Genomic DNA, 21,442 nt, shown 5'->3' on the forward strand with positions numbered 1-21,442 from the left:
ACATATTACATGTGTATATAACGTGGGTATTCGTGATAATGTGAATCTCACTGCAATAGTTAGTGTATCATCAATCTAGAAGGGAGAAATTGTGAGGCGTGTCGGCATCGGAGGGCCGTCTCACACCCCCCCAATAACATCAACTCAATTGATACGTTCTATTTTAAGTAACATTAAAAAAAATATTCAGTGAGAAAAAGTCTGAATCTTTGGTTTCGTTAGCGTCGGTTGTATTAGAGCTGGCAATTCACGAAAATTGATCTATTGTGTGTTTTAATGGATTTTTTTCTTGACATTTAATAAAATTCATTTGCTGTATAAATGTGTTGAGTAAATTGGAATATAAGTTCTCGGCGATTGTTGCGGTCATTTCTGATTGGTGGGAACGGCTTCCATTTGAGATGATTTTAATATGCCAGTAAAGTAATACATACATTTTAAGAGTGAGCTGGATGCATGAGTTTCGCCGAAGAGGCTGGCGCGCCGGTTCGACCGGTTTAGAGGCCACTTCTGATGGTAAATCGCAACGCTGGCAAGTACACGAGATCGTGATATGTTGCCAATTATATATCCTTATTATGCGATAACCAAAACAGGACGCGGTACAGCTTTAACGAAATGTTTTGCTACAATTTTTGACATTAAACGAGAAAAGGCTAGAGAGACGTATTTTTTAATTACTCTGCCCAAACAGATGTCGTAGAAAACTTAAAATTATCGCTATATAGATGTTAGTATTAATTTTGTTCACGAATAAAATCTTTCGATTGTTGTGTGGACACGAAGAAATTTCTAGAAAAAAATGTGATTTACATCCAGTTCTGTAGTAGTCATCTCGATTGCTTAAATCTGCTTGGTCGATTGGTTCCTATGTTAATACTGTATCATATGTTCAATACATATGAAATGGTAATTATTATTATAAGATTAGTTTTAATATGTCAATAATTATCAGTCACTTTCCTCTTGACGCGTCCAAGCGATGCGTCCACATTTCACACATTCTATACCAAAGTAATTTTCTTGTTTTTTTATGCTTTCTATTTCGCTACGTTTACTTGGATGTCGTGTTCGAACGCCTTTCATATTGACTTAATTAAGTTCTGGCTATTGTGTAAGTTAATTGCTATTTTAACTGAAATGAATAATTTTATACAAATCTTGCGATTCCATGCTACGTTCAACGTCAGCGTTCTGGATAACGAAAATCAATTATTTCTTTACCTCAGCGCTGTTTATTTATTCGATGAAAGATAATGAGTTAAGCTTATTATGAAATACAATTATTAATTTGTATAAAATATCCGTAAACTGATTTAATATTTTGTCATGCAACTGTTGACATGCGAACTAAGGTTTTAACCTCTAAATGTTACATTAGAAATTAAAGTAAGATTTTTAGATATAGAAGTATATTATGTAATATATTGAAGCCAAGAAACCGCTCGTTTTTTTTTTTTCAAACATAGCCAAGTTGCTTAGTGTGAGTTCACGTGGGTAGAACAGAGATGTCACCCATCTGTCAATCTTTTCAGTCATTGTGTTATGATCGCTAACCGCCAAAACCGCCATGTTTTTATAAAAAGCAAGATGGCGACCAAAATTTAAAAACTATCTTTCTGAGAGCACATTATTGATTAATGCCATTTAATAAATATACCCGCATCACCTGTCAACTAAATACATCAATAAAACGTCTAAGTCGTGGGGAATTAAAACTATCAGAGATAATTCGTGTAGCAACACAAACATGCGGGCAGATACTTACTGCACTTATGGGAAAAAGTTATCAAGTTACTATTTAATTTCCTTTAACAATATTTTTTTAATCGACAGATAAAATATTCTACATAATGAAATGAAACATAACCATTTTCCGTAGCCATTTTGATTCGATGTGTGTAAATTGTATCAATTTCAAATCATCAATTTATATCGAGTACCTGAAAACTGTTTCATGACATTAGTTTTTGGGTTGAAAAGCATGGGTTTTGCTATCAGAAATTATACCATGTTTAAATACCTGTAGGGCACATTTTTATACCCCAGAGGCCCCACCTGAGGTGAATGTAACAGCGACCGCGTGGAGGCGTCAAGGTCACTCCGGTTTTTTGACACGTCGTAATATAAATAGTGGCAAATCGAACCATCACGTACCTAGCGCGCTGCTTTTGTTATTTGCATACATTTGACCAGGAAATAATTGGTGCGAATAGCGGATAGGTCCAGGGTCGAAAAACATTAGTTAAATCAAATTTACTTCCTATTATATTAATAAAATATTTCGATACATTATTCAACGGATTGTATATTAAAAATTAATATTTATATTTTCTATAATGAATTACTAATAATGTTGGGTGACTTATTTGACATTTGACCTTGGCTATTCTAAATAATATTAACAATTTATAATTATTATTTTTCCAATTAATATTTCTCATAAGTAGTTGGTCTATCGATTAGAATGAAATCGCTTCGTCTTCGCCAACACTAAATTATATGTGGTATTACATATATTAATATATCATTTCAATGAAATGCGATATCCTCTCAGTGAACGCGAGTCATGATTGATGATTCCTTAATCAAAAAGGTCTCCGACCTCAGCTCGTATATAGGAGATAGCTTATGACTTCATATGTTTAAAATAAAATATGCAATAATAATAGTTACATAAACTAGATTATTATAGTCTTTTAAAGTATCATTGATTCAATATTGTAATTATGAATATACTATCTTATTTTCCATATAAAAAGTTATACCCACATTTATGAGTATCGAGAATAATTAAGCTGGTTCTTCGTTAGAATAATATTACTTAAATCCAAACCCTATAAGCAGCTGGCGTTTTAATATGAAGGGCGTAAAATTCATTTATGTGAGCGTGATTTTGCAACCCTACCCGTAATCTAACGCTAAATCTCACCCCATATTTTTGACTCATAGCTCGTTACATAAGAAAAACAGTATGCTTTGAGATGTTTTAAACGGTAAAATTTTTATGAATACATTTGTTTATAAAAGCTTTTATGTGATTTGAAAGTTTTTCTTACACATTTTATGGTATAGATCTAGGAAGGCAGTGCGGATGTGCGGTCGAGTGCCTGTCACAGTAGACTGCGCACGCGCAGCCACAGCCGCTGTTGGCTCTGTCCTATTATCTCCCTTTACCCGGTCGCTGTAACTAAGAGATGTATTACACAACCTTGGCCACATACCATACAAGTCTATGGTTTTTCTCTCAACCATTACTCAATGATGGTACAGTTTAAGCGAATATCTTAAAACTCTAACACAAGATTTATTTTTAGTGATTATTTCTTTTGCATTAAAAGTAGTTTTTTTATCGATAAAATAAATCCAAAACTCGTAGTATTGAACGGCGGGAATGATTCTTAAAATTGAAATCTAATTATGAGACATAAAACAATGCCTCGTCTGTATTAACAAATAACATTGCTGTTAATTTTTTATCCGCAACACTAATTCATTTATCTTACCGAGGGCATCTGTTGTATCGCAAGGTAGGTTTAAACAAAGTTGGCTTTGTTGACTGATAGAATGGTGGACCACTGTTTGGCGGGCCATTATAGTCTTTAGAGCATATTAAATAAGTACGAATATTGATTTGTTTTCGTCTTCTACATCCTGGATCATCAGATCAATGTTCTAAATCTGCTAAACATAACGGAATCACGAAGATCTGTTGTATTGTCATCTTTTTTTTTTGTGTCAATAAGCGTTCTTATGTGAACTCGGAATTAATATCTTATTTCATTCCGACACCAGTATGCCAAGCGATCGTTAAAAACTTAGATTTGACATTGTTCAATGTAATTACGTGACAAGATGTATAGGCGTTAAATTATATCACTAGGAAAAGAACCGAGCTATTGTAAAGGAAACACGCCTACGCGATTCGCATAACAGGCGTAACTCAGCAACTTCCTCAAGCTGTGATTGTTTTGATATCCATTACTATTATTATTTCTTAATAATTTTGCTGTTTTACAAATCAAGAAAACAAATTATTAATACACATGTTATTAGACTTCATGTGAAGAGACCAAGAAGTTATCGAGTTAATTATTTTTAAAGGGTTCCGTAGTTTGAAGTGATATTGAAAAACTTATATAGATGTTAACTGGGGAAAGTATAGTTTTATTTCTCTTCAGCCCTAAATGATATGTGGAGTCTCGTGGATGACTTGATGGTATTCTTATGGCAACGAACTCAATGTTTACGCACATTTCATGTCTTATTTCCTTTGGACGTTAGCGGGATTTATCGACGGATGTAACGCTTGTTCTATTTTAAGCTTTTGGCTATGCTTGTTATACACTGGAGAATTCTAAACCTTAAGCTTAAAATGCAAAAACAAGTAGAACTGATTGTACAAAAATAAAATAAAGTATTTATTTTACATGTTTTAAAAGTATAACATTCAAATACAAATTATTTTGTACATTTCGTTGTGCTCGTATGTATTCTGGATGTTAACCTCTTCATACATCACCACCTCCTAATTATATGATATTAAAGTAATTCATCTTTCAACGTTATAAATGTACACTAAATCAGAACAAATTTAAATGTCTCGATCTGTTACTCAAATCATTTAATGTCGCCTTACTCATACACGCTCTAATGATAAAAACACTCTCCAGACTTCAAAGAAAATATCACTATAAAAAATAATGATCTCCCGTCGTGGAAAACAGACCGACAAAATGCAAATAATTCTCATCATGGCCATTTCATCCAATCATGTATTAAAATGTCTGAGTGAATACCTTTTTACCAACATCAATTGCGCTCTTGTATCTGAGTAGTTGTAGCGAAACGACTTAAAATATTTTGACGTCTTCTTTTATGATGTTACACGGCTAGATTGTGAATCATCAACCATGTAACTAATTGTCTTTTACAGACATTGTCATATAAATCACAAGTCCATGTACCATTAAATTTTTAAAAATCTAAATCTATGCACTCAATTATTCATGATATGTGTGCTACATGTATGAGTAATGCTGCGCAAATATTTCGCTACGTTGCATTTGTGTGCTTGTGTGATTTGAGTCAACATAATACGATAATTTCGGTTGGCTGGCCTTGATCGCTGTGCATCGCTGCAAGGCTTGGCATTCATCTTATCGTGTGTTGAACTGTTCTATATCAATCGAGCAGACACGGATCTAAATTCAGTCAGCCACGAATATCGACAGTGTATTTATAAAACTTATAGGAGTCCGAAACGTCGATGTATACAGTCACGGTCCGACTTTAAAGCATACGTTTAAAATCGGTCGAATAATAGTCATTCGCAAGTTTTAAATACATTCCTGTGTGTCTGTGTGTGTCTGTATAGTTGTTTGCATGTGTAGCATGATATACGAGGCAGTAGTCAAGGTCGACAATGTCATTGTACTAGCCAGACGCGAACGCAAGTTGTGTCAGTGTGTGAAAAACTGACACGACTTGCATGCTTTGTGTGTGGTTGAGCTATTGAAGTAATCTTATCATATAGGTCACCTTACACTGTTGATTATAAATACACATTGATTATATATAGGCATGAACACGAGTAATATAATGTTATGAGTGTTTCAAGAGATATTTATCGATAGGAAAGCAACATTTTTGTGCTATAGAATTCTTTAAAGATTATGAATTACATATTTCTTCTCTATCAATATAACTGGTTAATAACCTTTTGTTTCTCATTATTTACGAGGTGACATTTTCAATTGAAATCTTTAAACATCACACCATTATATTATGCTAATGTACGCCAATAAGAAACGTCAAATGTGAATAACAAATATCAAATAAGAGACAAAATTCATAAATGATTAATTATAATAAGGTCTGCTAATTAACGAATGTATTGTGACGGTTTTTATAAATTTCTTTGTTGCAAGTACATACTAACATATGTATATATGCCCTAAAATAGATATGAATGTAGGGATAACACATCAATGGTGTTGTGAGGCGTAGCAGCTATCAAATGTCTGACGTAAATGGAGTCAGTTGTTTACAGTACCGCCTCAGGTTATTTACATCGGGGTCACAGACACGTCGAAGGAGACTGTCCAATCGTTATATTTTATATGTAATACCACTACTACCTACCAGTACCTGCTATGCGAACCGGCGAGCGTTGCAACGACAATGACCCCCTTTGACATCACGAGGTCGTTTATGCAATAGCTAAGTGGGTGAGCTCAAGCAATAGCGCAGAATTTTGAGACGATTTAGCAAGGCCGTGCCAACGATGCTTCAATAACAGAATGTTAATACATTTATTGTTATACTGCCGTCGTTATCCCTTATCGTCCACCAAAATGTTATCTGATTTGAACGTGATAGCGTATTATCATCGTCATTTGGTTTGTAAGGTCAACGATCCGTTTACCACGTGGATGTTTGCAACGAAACGAATGAATAGCATTTCTCATCATTAATTTCATATAGTGTTTGCATTATTACACATGTCTAGAAATTGTGGGAGGTATCTTATTGGCAAGTAGGGGGAATGTCTAGTTTCCAGTGAAAGTGAAATTGGTTACACAGCGATAGAAACAAACGTCTCATTAAAACCTATTTTCTCCTCAACAATAGACAACACAAGAACATGCAAAGAACTTTTGGAGATAAATATCAGATTTTCTAAACGCCTTGCTCGATGTTTCCGCTGTAACTGAATTCATGGAAACAATAATTTAGTCAGATCGTTTGAAAGTTTTACTGTATATTCAAGACAATTCTATTCAATTATTACAAAACTTGGACTTAAAACTCCAGTATAAAGAAGATGGATGTTACCGAGTATCTATTTATATCTGGTCCGGCCATAAACAGCCTGCGCCAGGAAACCGGTCAGCCGGGCGGAGGAATGCTCTTGCTCTCGCTAACTAAGCCCGCGATCACTGCTTCGGAACGATTGCAAATGTGTTAACAATGTATTTGTTTTACGTCCGCAGATAAATTATATGAAAGTTTATTTTTGTCACATATAAAATACATTCGATAATTGTAAATAAATAACTCGAATGTTTTAAACTACAATGAGCTGTTTCGAAACGTCATGTGAATATCTAGCGAATTTAATTTAGTGAATTCAGAGCGCGAAGTGTTTACCTACAAGCTTCAATTATGTAACTTTAGACATTCCGAGAACAGATTGCAACTTGAATATATGAAGGTTGTGTAAACTATAATCAAGACTAGGAAATGATGTTAAATTTGAAGTTAATATAAGAATAAATGCTATGAATGGAAAGTTGGGTGGTGGGGGTGTAGCGGTTTTATATTCTGTGCAGCGTCATCGGAGTTCTATCAATCATCTGACAATGTTCGTTATTGTTGCCTACCGCAACCCTTCAAGAGAATTTAATGTGGGCCTCTTAAAGGGCTCCCGTTACTCATCTTTCAAGACTAATGCGTACACGGGTTTTTTATCCATTTCACAAAAATCAGTTGAGTAATATAATCCATGGCAAAAATGAACAGTCATTCAGTTGGATTCATTATAGAATTTTAAAAAGAGGGAAAGACTGATAAAATTTCTTAACTAAAGTTAAGATATAATTCGTGTTTATCGAGATTCAGTCGTTATTGAGTAAACGGAGGGCGGGCGACCTTCCTCGGAGCGTGGGCTGAGCCCATGACACACTTCACCAGTTCCACTACCAACGATTATTTCTGTTCCACATTATTCATAACAATTTGTCACCTACCAATCATCAGTATTAGAGTTGTCAGAACATAGAGAAATCTGATTTAATTCTTAGTATTTTAAATTGTGAATTAAATGCAAATCCTTAACAGGGCCTCTTGTTTTTTTTTATTATTATTAAAGCTTGATGTTTTTTCGTGTTAGTCACGAAGTGAGGTAGCTCGGTAATGACTTATATAAGAAGTATATTTTTTATATGTTCTTAATGAAATGTTTTTTATTCGACCACATCAGAAGTTACATCGAAGCTCTGATATATTGATAACTTACTGGCACAGAAATTTAAGGTGTTTAATCGGTCATTAAACATGAAAAAGAGATTCCGTAATAAGTAATACCGAATTAAAAATGTCTTTAAAAATAATCTTGAAATCCAACGGAAGTTATTAATAAAATCAAGTTCATAATAAACTAATCAGTGTTCATATTATGTGTTGAATTCGTCGAAAACAAAGGCGTTCTTTGTCGGCCGATAACCGTTTCGTATTCAGCTTATCTCACTGATATTCGGTCACTGACCCCGTAACGTTCCCGGATGGCTTGACACAATAAACTACAAAACATAATTTTCTTGCTAAGATTTATTGATTATCATACTCCAAATTGCATAAGCGCGTTCTAATTTACTGCCCCCGATTTGTCACGAGCTGAAATATTTTTAGACTGCTTAATAATATTTTTAATTTTGCTCCACTTTATTTCCTTTATTATTTGACACAAAGACTACGGTAAACTTATGCATGTATTGTTTCAAACAGAACGTTTTCCTGTATTGATCTAGACCTTTTCGCTTCTGACACGTTCATGACCTATAAAACATAATGTTTATAGATTACTTAACCGCATATTTTCCTTAAACAATGGTTTGACATAAAGTCAAATTAATTTTGATACCAACATAAACTAAATTCCATTTTAATGATATGTCAAAGTACGTGATAATAAAAGGCACATCAAAATCGACCTAGTGTCTTCGTTTACGATAAAATTCTTTATCAGTTGAATAACAAAGAGTCGTTGACCCAGTTGGTGGCAAGTTAGTCTTAATTAGCCCTTATGTCGACCGCTCGTTCGATATCACGTTTACGTCAACTAAATATGCCTTGACCCACTTTAGAGCTGTAGTCTAATAATTCATAGAAGCGATTAGTAAGTAAATACTTCTGTTGTGAGTAAACGTATGCCAGTAAACGGTATTGTCAGAGTATAAGTTCATAGTGCAAGCAAGGTGTCAAGGCCGTGCTGATAGTTGCTGCGGTGTCAACGGCTGCAGCGCTATAGTATTAACTTGACGAGGTCGGGCTTCACGAAACAAGGGCGGACAGATAAAGTTTATTTCTAGCTGAATGTGTTAACACATGTATTATATTGTTTTATTCAAACCAAAAAACAACCATTTCACATCTTCAGCTTAGTTTTTTTGTTCGTCTATTCATTCAGCTGTCGGAGGTTTTAAACATCAGGAAACTCGACTGCGTTGATTCTAATTATACCCCCCTTCTTTGACTATTTACTCGTTCCCATGTTTACTCGAAAAGGCGTACTGGCGTGGGTGCCGGCTGCTGTACTAAATTAGGGAATAGACAGAGACAAAAGACGTGACCAACCGTTTAGCGCTTGATAAAAAGAGAAGCTCGAAGTAAACTGGCACTCGGAATACCATTGCTCTGTCTACAGTGTGATATTGTAGGGTTATGGCATATCCATTACCGTCATATGTACTTAGGTGTATGTTATAAGTGATGACCACTTTCTAGTTTACGATTTGAGTGACGAAATGTTTAGGAACAATATTGTAATCGTACCCACTTTATCGTCTTTTACTAAGCATTTTTATTTATATATTGTCTAAAAGCTTTCACAGGTCAACTTATAAACAGAGTGTTGTATTTAAGTTTGAAAGCATTGTAACGCAAATGGTGGAATGTTAAAATAGTTATTATTAAACGTCCTTGCTATCGGTTCTCGTATTATTTTAAACGTAGTGATTCACTGAACGGGGGCACGTGACAAATTGTAAGTAATATATGTCTAAGTTTCCACGGTAGCGTGTGACGTGAAAATGTTGATTTTCACCGCACGCGATTTCTATTTCAATCCAATTTTCCCGGCGCTTGGAGAAACCGATCGCTCTAGTTGAGCCGGCTCCGGCCCACATCTCTTGCTAGAAAGTATTGTAGAAAGTAATAACTTGGTCCGAGATCCGCCCAAGCGATGCACCGATCACCTGTAACTTTTTATGCGTAATTCCTTTTTTGCTCAACTGATTCTTCTTATCGTTTTACACGCACCATTTGTTTGTAAAACACCAGTTAATATATTGTTACTATGTAGGTTTACTTTCGCCGCGCCCGAATTTTAACGAGGTGTGCCATAGCTTGTGCAATACCTAACTTTGGGTAACTTTCACTTACTAGTAGCAGTCACTTACGCGTTGTGCCTGCGAAATTATTGCGTCGCCTGTACCTGAGGTCAAAGTGAAAGTTAGTATTGTTCAATCGACATCGCTTTCTAAGTCATAGTTGCAAAAAATATTAACATAATAAACAACTATTGACATCCCGAAAATGTATAAAAATCATCACGAGAAATAACATTATTCCTTAAGTTGTATAAAGGAATATGAAAAAGCGTTTTATGCGCCGGCGAAAGGCAACCATTAAGTTCTGTCTAGATTTATATTTTTTATGCTAAATTGATTTTATATAATAATAGCATGGACTTATGTACCGTTTTTACTAGCAGCGGTAATTTTCCCACGCGTCCACATAATGACAAATTAATTCATTTCCGTGGGAGAAGAACAACTCAAAGAAATATTAGTCAATATTTTATGAGTATGTTTTAAACCCAAATAAGCCGTTAGTTTTACTTATTTTTCGAATATATGAGCTTACATTTTAGTTAAGCCTAGCTGGACATGGTTCGTTTAATATGAATATGTACGGAACAAATATTTTTGATTGCTATCGTAACTTATGTTTTAAGATTTCATATAATTTTCACGTGGATACGGAAATGTTATGATTTTCAGGTTCGTGATAAATAATTTAACAATTTAATGTCATAGAAAAATCTCGTAACTTTAAAAGTTTAATAGTTTTTTATAATTTTCTTTTTCAATCCCAGAACGTATCAATAATCCTTCTTATATTTTAGTGGAAATAATCAGCATAATTGTGTATTTATATGGTTTAATAAATTGATGGTTCCTTCCAGAGTTCAGACTTGGTTTGTTATTTCACTGTATGTGTTAAGCATAGCATACGAATACAATAATAAACTATAGATAATGTTTAAATCCTCATATATTACATATACAAATCGACTTGTTTTTGTTTGAAAACTAATCTTTAAAAATATTTTTATATAAAACTTATCAGATATTTTTATTCAAGTACAAAATGGTGTACCATTTTTTTCTTCTGAAATCCAGTTAAGCATGGGACAGCAATTTAAGTTATTAGAGAATAATGTAACATGTTTATTAAATAATATTGAGTAAAAATAATGTAAAATTCTAGGCCTCAACATAATGTAGACGCGGTTAACAAAGCAACTATCGTCTTGGTTAGCTCTATTTGTAGCTACACGCCAACATAGGTATTACTTCAGAGAACACCTTAAGAAGTCAGTTAAGTACAACCGCGTGAGAGGAAAAACTTGTTATTATTAGGTAGTAGGGAATCGCGAGCTTGCTTCGAACTCAGATGCTATCATAAATAATGTGGCGGTGAACGTTGTAGGGGGGAAGGGGGGGACTGGTGCGCTGCGGTGGAAGGGGGATACGTAAGAGTCAAGGCCGCACGCTGCCCCCGGTCGTCGCTCGCGCCCCACTTGTCGCTCATAGTGTCCTCTCGCTCCTAACAGCGAGTCGGCTCGATGATGGCCGAGTCGAGACGAACTAGACCTTCTATGCGCCCGCGCAGAACAGCTGGGACGTAACAACATAACACACTGACTCGGTCATCCGTGCATTCAACCTCTGATTGGCTTTCTTTTTCATGAACACCCATTTGATAGCTGATTATTTATTACAATTACGATGTGACTTTGAATAATTGATTGATTGAGCTGCTACTTGATTTTTAATCTGGTTCTTGTTTACTTAATGCTTAATTAATTTTCTTCCCTAGCAGTCTCGGTGTTGAGATTTGGTAAACGTTTGTGATTGAATTTAAAAATAAAACTATCGATCACTGGATACGTATACAAAATAATATTTTACAACAAGTTTTTCTTTGCAATTTGGCATTTTGTTATTCCTATTATGTGTATTACTAATGTGAATGTCGAACGCCATTACTATAGTCATATTAGAACATAACTTGACCGTTGAATAGAACCAACCAGTTTCCACCATCTCGGACACTTTCACCGCGTCCGATGAGACGTTGCGTCATTATAACCCACTAAATATTATCTAATGCCACATTTTGCACCTTTGAGGCCCCTTTATGTATTATAACAATACGGATTTAAATATATATATATACATATATATGTAATCGTAACAATTACAATTCAATCTCAGAGTTTTGTTCTAGTGTCTGCAAGGTAATAAGTATAAATAAATCGACTTATAGAATTGACATTAATAGATGCTATGATCTAAGCTCGCCTTTGACTGGCTCAAATCCCACGTGGAACTTGTATTTTTGGCATCGTTGTTTCATCGGGTTATACAACGCCAGTACATAAAGGCCACCGACCTTCATCAAATATGCTAAATAAATCTTTAAAATTTATTAAAATTAACAAAATAAATTTTGCCATTTATTTACTTTTATGATTGCTTTTACGTGTTAAAATTATAGCGATTCTGTTACAATTCCAGACTTGATTGCTGTTAAATAACGTTTAATGTTCAGTAACTTACTTTATTTTATTGAGTTTCGTCTGAGTGATTAACAGTCGTTGATTAAATTTCCATTGCGCATCACATACATAAATGTACATTGAATACCAAAATGATGTGCCAGAACTCATTAGTATGCGGACGGGGACACTAGCCACCTTTTGTTTGGACAGGAAACGACCAAAATGATGCCGAAAATTACTTGTACGTATTTATTCCGTCAACATCTCGAAGAAGAAACGTCACCTCGAATATAAAAATGAAAAGTAATGATCTTCACTCGTCCGCCAGCTCGATGAAATGAGCGCAAAACGTATGCAAATTTTATAGTCTCCAATTTTAGACGCTCTTGACATCCACTGCATATTACTAAATACACAGGCACAAACAAAACTGGGAAAAATATTTTAAGAACTATATGAGTATAAATAGACAGTTATAATTCAAGGTTTTATTCTCCTTTTCCAGGACGCGAGGAGTTATCACCGGCGTCTAGCGTGAACGGCTGCAGCACAGATGGAGAAGCAAGGCGGCAAAAGAAAGGTCCTGTGCCTCGCCAACAAGAGGAGCTTTGTCTCGTGTGTGGTGACAGAGCTTCCGGTTACCATTACAATGCACTTACCTGCGAAGGCTGTAAAGGTAAATTATTGTTGAGTAGTTATTTATACTAGATCAATAATTGCATGTAATGTTGACTTTAAAATAATAATGCTGACGAATGTTCATATTCCATCTGGATTGAAGTATTGTGTCTACTGCCATTTGTATGAATGAAACGTCACAACAGTGGTCTGCTGCATGTCTGAACTTTGATTATTAGTCTTTTATCACACAATGAAATCAATCTTCAAACCATTTGGTGAAAACACAACTTTTATGTATGTTTAGGAAAATTCAAACAATAATTAAGCCGGCGATAAATTTATTTCTAGGTTTCTTTAGGCGGAGTGTTACCAAAAACGCTGTATACATTTGCAAGTTTGGTCACGCGTGCGAAATGGATATGTATATGAGGAGAAAATGTCAAGAGTGCAGATTAAAGAAATGTCTAGCGGTGGGCATGAGGCCGGAGTGTGTGGTGCCAGAGAACCAATGTGCGATCAAGAGGAAAGAGAAAAAGGCGCAAAGGGAGAAAGACAAACTGCCAGTCAGCACAACGACAGTGGACGACCACATGCCGCCCATAATGCAATGTGATCCGCCTCCACCTGAAGCCGCGAGGATTGTAAGTTTAAAACAATCGTTTAGAAACTTGGTCACGTTAGCGGAAATAGTTTGCTGAAAATTAATTGAATTATATTCCTTGAATTCCATTGCATGCAAACGATATCCCTAACCGACGGCGATGTATTAATGTTTGTCGTTTCCTACGTGAAGCTGGAATGTTTGCAGCACGAAGTGGTGCCGCGGTTCCTCTCAGAGAAGCTGTTGGAGCAAAACCGGCAGAAGAACATCCCCGCGCTCACCTCCAATCAACAGTTCTTGATTGCGAGGCTCGTCTGGTACCAGGACGGCTACGAGCAGCCGTCGGAAGAGGATCTCAAAAGGGTGACCCAGGTATTCCCATTCTATTACTAAACTCTTTCGAGAGTGTTTTTCTTACGAGTATAATTTAAATAAAATTCGTCCGAATTGTAAGTCGTTATCCAAAATTGCCTTGCAATTTTTGTGATAACATATCTATTATTTGTCGAATGGTTCTAGACTTGGCAGCAAACAGATCAAGATGACGAAGATTCCGATATGCCATTCCGTCAGATCACAGAAATGACGATCTTGACAGTACAACTCATCGTCGAGTTCGCCAAGGGGCTGCCGGGGTTCGCCAAGATATCACAGCCGGATCAAATCACACTATTAAAGGTAAATAATGAAATAAAATCGAATCTAAAAAAAGAAACAAAATCCCAAGTGTATGAATAAGTCATTAAAATATTAAGAAATAACTCGAAATACTGGAATGACCAATAAAAATGGTCGGTACAAAAAAATATTAACAATGGGAATACAAACAAGCGTTATGGCAATGCTTTTTTTATAATACCTCTACTTGAAATTCAACAGTAATTATTTTAAGAAACAGCTTTTAAAAACATAGTTCTTAATATGCTCTGTCTCCTTCCAGGCTTGTTCAAGCGAGGTGATGATGTTGCGGGTAGCACGACGATATGACGCCGCGACTGACAGTGTACTGTTCGCAAACAACCAGGCGTACACCCGCGACAACTATCGCAAAGCCGGCATGGCGTATGTCATAGAAGACCTGCTGCACTTCTGCCGCTGCATGTACGCCATGTCCATGGATAACGTACACTATGCGTTGCTTACTGCCATTGTTATATTCTCAGGTAAGTTTGGCACCAGTACCAGTACGTATTACTAGATGGAATAAATTGCACGAACGAAGTTCTGAAATTGATAGTGAATCTTATATTAGAAGCAGTTTGATTGTGCTATGTGTATATGAGTTATTATCTATTTCACGTCAGCGGACTGTACTGAGCACTTCCTGCTTAAATGAAGGCACAGTGCTACCATAGATAACTAACCTCAATAACAATCGCCTTTGGGACATTTTCAGACCGACCGGGTTTGGAGCAACCTCAGCTGGTGGAGGAGATCCAGCGCTACTACCTGAACACGCTGAGGGTGTACATCATGAACCAGCTGAGCGCCTCCTCGCGCTGTCCGGTCGTTTACGGCAAAATCCTGTCCATCCTGTCCGAGCTCAGGACCCTCGGCATGCAGAACTCGAACATGTGCATCTCGCTGAAGCTGAAGAACAGGAAGCTGCCGCCATTCCTCGAGGAGATCTGGGACGTGGCGGACGTGTCCACAGCGCAGCCGCCGCCCATCGTCGACAACCCCGTCGACCTCTAGCCCCCGCGCGCCGCGCCCCGCCACCGCCCCCGCCCTGCCACCCGCCCGCGACCACACGGACTCTAGCTCGCGACTACACACACACACACAACTAACGGGCACGGTGTGTAATGTGTAGCACGGATCACTCGCTCACATGTGTGTCATACTGAGATTACACACACGCTTACGATTGTGCGTGTGTGTGTGTGACGAGCCTAGCGGTGATCGTGGAGCGGGCGAGGGACCTCCGGAGAGAAACGCTCATAGACTGGCTAGTTTAAGTGAAGTGGACGGAAGGACGTGATCAAACTATATATAAGGACTGTGTACTCGGTACCCGGTACCCGGTCGGTGGCCGATCAGTGGCCGGTTGATATCCGGTTGGAACCGGTTTTAACCGGTCGTACCCGGTACCCGGTACGGACACGCGCGCTGTCGGACTGTGCGAGTATAGTGAATATATGTGCTGTTGAACGTTCGGAGAATATATTTAGTGTTATAGTTTAGATACGACTGGATACTGAGTTGGTCGCTCGGATACGACTGTATGATAAGACTTTCGATAAGTACACCCTCCTAAATTACATACGTACGATATGAGAGTTATAAAGAGAAAAGTAATATATGAAGAGATGTTTCTATTGGGTGAAAAGTTGATAGTTATTATTTACCAAAATTAACGGTGCGTTGATAGACCTTTTCGATTGATATATGTATATTGTAAAGTTAGTCGCAAGTCTGGGGCCTATATCTCGTCGGACGTTGTTAATTATTTACGACTGTGTTTGTTTATATATAGTTTATATCAGACGTTTTATCGCGCCCTGTCGATTTTAGTTCAGATTCATGTTCCATTGTCCTGTGCCCTCAATTAACGAATAATTATAATTTATTATTGCTGTGATTACATTTATACATGTTGAAATATCTTAGGTAGGCTGAGATAAGTGTGTCTTATTACATTTAGAAAACTCTACTGTCGCAGTGGCTTTCATGAAAGCATCACCGTTCTTGTCTACCTGTTCGAGTATTTTGATAGTTAACGACATAAGTATATATGGGGTGATTCATTTTCTACAGTGATCACAATGCACTGAGTCTATGTTACTTTAGGCTATTGATGTAGCTCGTGCCACGGGTTGTCACGGGTGGGATGGCTCTTACAGAATCACTATAAACAGGTTGAGTTACTAAAGGCGGATGTGTACCATGTGCAATTTACCATAAGTCGTCGTAGGCAATAAAATTTAGATTCATAATGAAAATAATTCGTGTCACTTTGTTTTAATTAGGGTTTAAGGAGGCAGATCTGGCTATCCCAGTACTTCGTCTGGATTTGTACAAAATGAACATGCTGTATAATATGAATATTCTACTTATATACACGACATTGCGCGAATGCATGGCAGCTGTTGTATAGGTACGAGGTTAGAGGTATAGTCCCCATAATTATAATTTAACGTATCCTTGTAAATATTTTTTTTTTATTTTATTTATAAATCTATTTATTTGTTATAATATCTCCTACAACTGTGAACTGGTCAAAATTCAAACGGCAGCTGATCTATCGTATGTTTTTCTCTAGAACTGTTTGGCCGAGCTTACTATATGGGAACAATATTGGTATAGACTAAATGTAAAAGGTAGAAACGTTTGGGCAATGTCGTGTCTAACTAACCAAATCTGTCTCCATCGAAATAATATAAGTGAGTCAGTTGAAGTAAAAGAATCGCTCCCGTCGTGGTGATACTGCCCGTCTACAATATATGACACATACAAAATGCCTTATTTCGCGTTACCTGTACCGTGTACCTACATTGTTGAGTGGATATCATAGTATATAGTGACTAAATTATCGATCTCAATTATCCGTAAGCGTTGTTGAAGCGTTGTTTAAGTGTTTATCGTTTGGGCATTTCTATTAATATCCCGAGAACTTCCCCACGTCGTAGTTGTACAGTGTCCGTCTAGAAGCCTATCGATGTTAGCCGTACGTCTTCGTCGCCCGTATGGCCGTGCCCTAAGCTCATCGCATCTCTCACAGCCGCTCACGTCGTCACATATTTAATAATAATTAAATCTAAGTATGTCTGCTGCGTGTTGGATGTGTCTTCTCTACATGCCACTGAGTGTGTTGTAAATTTACATATAATAACTTTGTATGTCTGATGTTATATGAAGCATTTCTTAATATACGTATGAATTGCGTACAGTACGAGACGGAAAGCTTGCACCGCGGACCGAACGCTAGTCCGCTTTTGTTACATCTTTACTACTTATATATAATTTTTTGTAGCTGTAGGCGTTTTCTAAAATAGTTTACGAAGCACAAACGTCACTGGAGTGTCTTACGTACAGAACGGGGCGTATTGACAACACACACTGCCATTATAACGTATATTCACTTAGCGTATGTTTGAGGTGATATTGTTTTTATGACACCTTGAAGAGTCCAGGGATATGAATCTTAGAGTGTTAGTCTACGTAACCGTCACGTATTTTTACGCTATGATACGATGCCTTATGACTGAGATGCGGCAGTAAACGCCAAGCTTTACAGCCCGTGTGCTTTGCATCTCGAGTTTGTGACAATTATAACTGCCATTCGATAAGTAAATTGTTAAATATCATTTGAAGCGTAAGTAATCATTTGATGGCTTCGTAGTTAACGGCCTCCGTCGGTGCACAGCCCGTCGAATTGATACATGTTAATCGATTTCAAAATTGTAATAGATTATTAAGTACGTAATAATCTCACACGAGAACTAATAAGTAATGAGTACCCTAATATAATTTGTGTCTTTAGCTGATAATGGAATATTAGTAAGATGATAAGTTTATATCGCTGGATGATAATACGTGAAGGGACAATTGGGACGAGACTGCGCGTGCGCATCGGCGCTGAGAAGCTTCGACTGTTACAACTTACAACCGAAAAATCTTTTAACCGACCATTTATCGTTTTGTTATCTCTCGACACCCCCTGCACCCTCCACCACTATCCCCTCCCCACCACCCCGGCACCCCCGCACCCCGCAGTCACCGAGCGCGGAACGTCCATACCGTGTCCATTCTATATAATACATTGTACATAAATACCTTTAGATTTTATTGTCATATGTTTGACATATGTTTAATTTTATTCATCTAAGAAAGTACAGATGGCTGTTGTTATTTTTATATTATTTGGGTAGAAGTATATTATTTGTAAATGACCTCTGTATTTATCTTTTCTAAGCTTCGTAAGCCATAGGGACTTAGATTATTACTATACGAGCTGCGAACATTGTGATTAAACCGATTACATTGAATTTGTATTTACTAAGATAGATTTTGTTCTGGCGTCTATAATTATTCTTAGTTTTGATGGATTTTTGTCTTAATAATTTTTTTTTTTTTTTGTTACTTCAGAGTGCAATATGTACAAATATTTACATATAAAATATTAATTGTACAGTAATATTATAGTTTTAATTTGTCAACGCAATATCGTTCGCTATTCATTCGTTGAATGTACACCGTGAAGCATAATAAATAATCACAAGCGGGCCGACGTCCGCTCTCACTATTTTTTGTTTTTCTAATACTTAAGTGATTAATTTTATACATAGACGGAATAGGTGACATTTGTATTTAAATTTGCTAATTTTTTGTAGCAGATTAGATTTGTTTACTCGTATAAGATGAATAATGTACATTTTGAATTGATTTTAAAGTGATTTTAGTTGTTATTTAGTGACGAATTTTGTTAGGTGTGACTGGCAGCCTCGTGGCCAGTCGATTGATACCAGTGTGACTTGTGCAATGTCCGTTAAGAAACATAGAGGCGAGTCGAAGCCGAGTACACACAGACGAGTTACTGCTAACAGAAAAACTAAAGCATGAATGATATAACAAGAAATTTTTATACTTAACAGAACCTTAAATGTTATTAATGTTAAACTTTAAAGCCAAATACAGCAGTTTGACCTCCGTGCTGTACTCGGTACACGCCATCACAGCTACCCATCGCTTAAGTGCCACGGCGAAATACAGGAACGCTGTTCCGAATACATTTTATGATTGGTTTATATTCGAGTTCCATACAGTTCCCCTTCTAATGTTTTGCCTTACTCTTTATTTATGATTTAACAGTGGTGAAGCGAATTAGATATAGGGAAGAGACATGACGATATGTTAAAAAATTTTAGAGTCAACTTTTATAAAACAAAAACAAAAGTGAAAAGGTGTGTACAAAAACGAGGAAATTTGTATGAAACATTGTTATGCGAATAAACTTACACCTCAATATAATACATGTCTTTTATTTTATTTAATTCAAATATCTCACGAAATTGAATAACGTATTAGTAACGTATTATTATCTTAAAATTACGTACTGAAATCTATTTCACTACGTTATTGGTTAAGACAAATTTTCTTTGTTTGATTAAACAAGATATGCATCTTGTTAATATTATTTCTTAGCTCCAGGGTTCGCACCCATGTTTGGAAGTGAAGTCGAAATTTGTCACTCTTCCCAAAAAACTGAATATGTCCTTAGGAAGCTATAAAAATAAGAAGAACCTCTAGGCTTCCATTTTGTTCTCGCTAGAAGTTTGTTTGAAGTCGTATAACAGACAATAGATGGCGCTGTGAGTGGGTTAACATTTATTTTTGACAAAAACATTTCTCTGTTAAGGTAGTTCTAAAGTCTGCTCGAAAGGTATTGCAGGTTAATAATATAAGATTTTTTTTAATCAAATATTTCAGTTGATTTCTTTCAGTAACTTTTTATTAGACAATTCATCGGTAGGAATTTATAAAAATTGATTTTTTATAACGTTACACATTGGTGAGTCAATTTAGGTCGATCAGATAATGTTACGTCATGCCAGTGATTTATTGAAATCTCTATTTGTTTCTAACAGTCAGGAAATAGAGATAGATTCAATGGATCTCATGTGATCAAGATTGTAAACATCTAATAAATAATGTTAACAGTTCAGCTACTAAAGTGCGAGGGTTTTTGAAATATCTACCAAAAAACCGTGATCACGAGACGTGATGAAAGTGTCTGTCCGTGATCACGGTCACAAATGATGGATATCTGTTGACTATTTTTGGACTTTTTTCTGAATTAAAATGTATAAAATAATTCTGATCTAACGTGTCTTATTTTAATCGAGTTCATGTTTCAATAGTCTCATTTTCATAGAAGGATATATGTTGTAGTATACATATAATTTCATATGTGATCAATCCACAAAATTTCGACGATGACTTAAATACTTTCCTCAAAGAATAAAATCTTAAAAACACTGGACTTTTCCAAAACTTTGCCATGTGATTAACTGTATCTGGAAAGTCCAAAGAAATGTGAGCTTGGGTTTCTTGTTCTGATTTAGTGTGATTATAAAGAGATACTAAAAATGTTGATAATAGGTATTGGTTAATCATAAAGTAAAATGTTTTTATTTTATTTTATTTCAAGCGCGGCAAACGAGAGGAGGGCCTACATGATGGACAGAAGTCAACGTCGCCCATGGACATCTGCAATATCTCTTATGTTACAGATGTCCATTGCCGACCTGGATTGTGGAAGAGGGAAAGTAAACGGTAGGAAAAGGGAATGGGCACCTGCTCTTGCTCTCATCGGACGAAACGCAGGCAACTACTTCACGCCGGTCTTCTCTGAGAGGGTGGTACTTCGCCGGTTGAGCCAACCTATGTTCGAGCTGTGTTTTAACATAAAATCATTTCATATATTTGGGTATTTTTCTTAAATGCGCACTATAACTGCAAGCTCAGAGATTGTCTCAAATAAATAATATCATTACAGAAACGGTTAAAGGAAATATTTATCCTAATCACTTAATTTGTTTACATGCATAGCACATGTTCTTAGACTACATATAAAGGTAATATATGTAATTACGCAGGAATCTCCAGTCTTCTGTAGCTTTAGAATTTGTTGCGTCCTCAAACTAAGC

At 36.3% G+C, this 21,442-nt stretch overlaps 1 protein-coding gene across 8 annotated transcripts in view; it reads left to right on the top strand.

The window, feature by feature from the left end:
• The window catches only part of LOC116767336 (ecdysone receptor), a 113,749-nt gene extending 93,986 nt beyond the window's left edge, over positions 1–19,763 (top strand). For 3 of the 8 annotated variants that reach the window (XM_032657610.2, XM_032657611.2, XM_032657606.2), the window contains 6 exons: positions 13,077–13,247; positions 13,541–13,833; positions 13,986–14,165; positions 14,313–14,471; positions 14,734–14,956; positions 15,190–19,763. In XM_032657610.2, the coding sequence (XP_032513501.1) occupies positions 13,077–13,247; positions 13,541–13,833; positions 13,986–14,165; positions 14,313–14,471; positions 14,734–14,956; positions 15,190–15,488 (1,325 nt within the window). In that variant the 3' untranslated portion in view covers positions 15,489–19,763. The remainder of the gene's footprint in view (positions 1–13,076; positions 13,248–13,540; positions 13,834–13,985; positions 14,166–14,312; positions 14,472–14,733; positions 14,957–15,189) is intronic. The other 5 variants (XM_061527313.1, XM_032657608.2, XM_061527314.1 and 2 more) reach the window with 3 other exon arrangements.
• The last annotated feature ends 1,679 nt before the right edge of the window (positions 19,764–21,442 follow it).

Source organism: Danaus plexippus, assembly GCF_018135715.1.
Source record: "Danaus plexippus chromosome 9 unlocalized genomic scaffold, MEX_DaPlex mxdp_24, whole genome shotgun sequence".
Taxonomy (NCBI): domain Eukaryota; kingdom Metazoa; phylum Arthropoda; class Insecta; order Lepidoptera; family Nymphalidae; genus Danaus; species Danaus plexippus.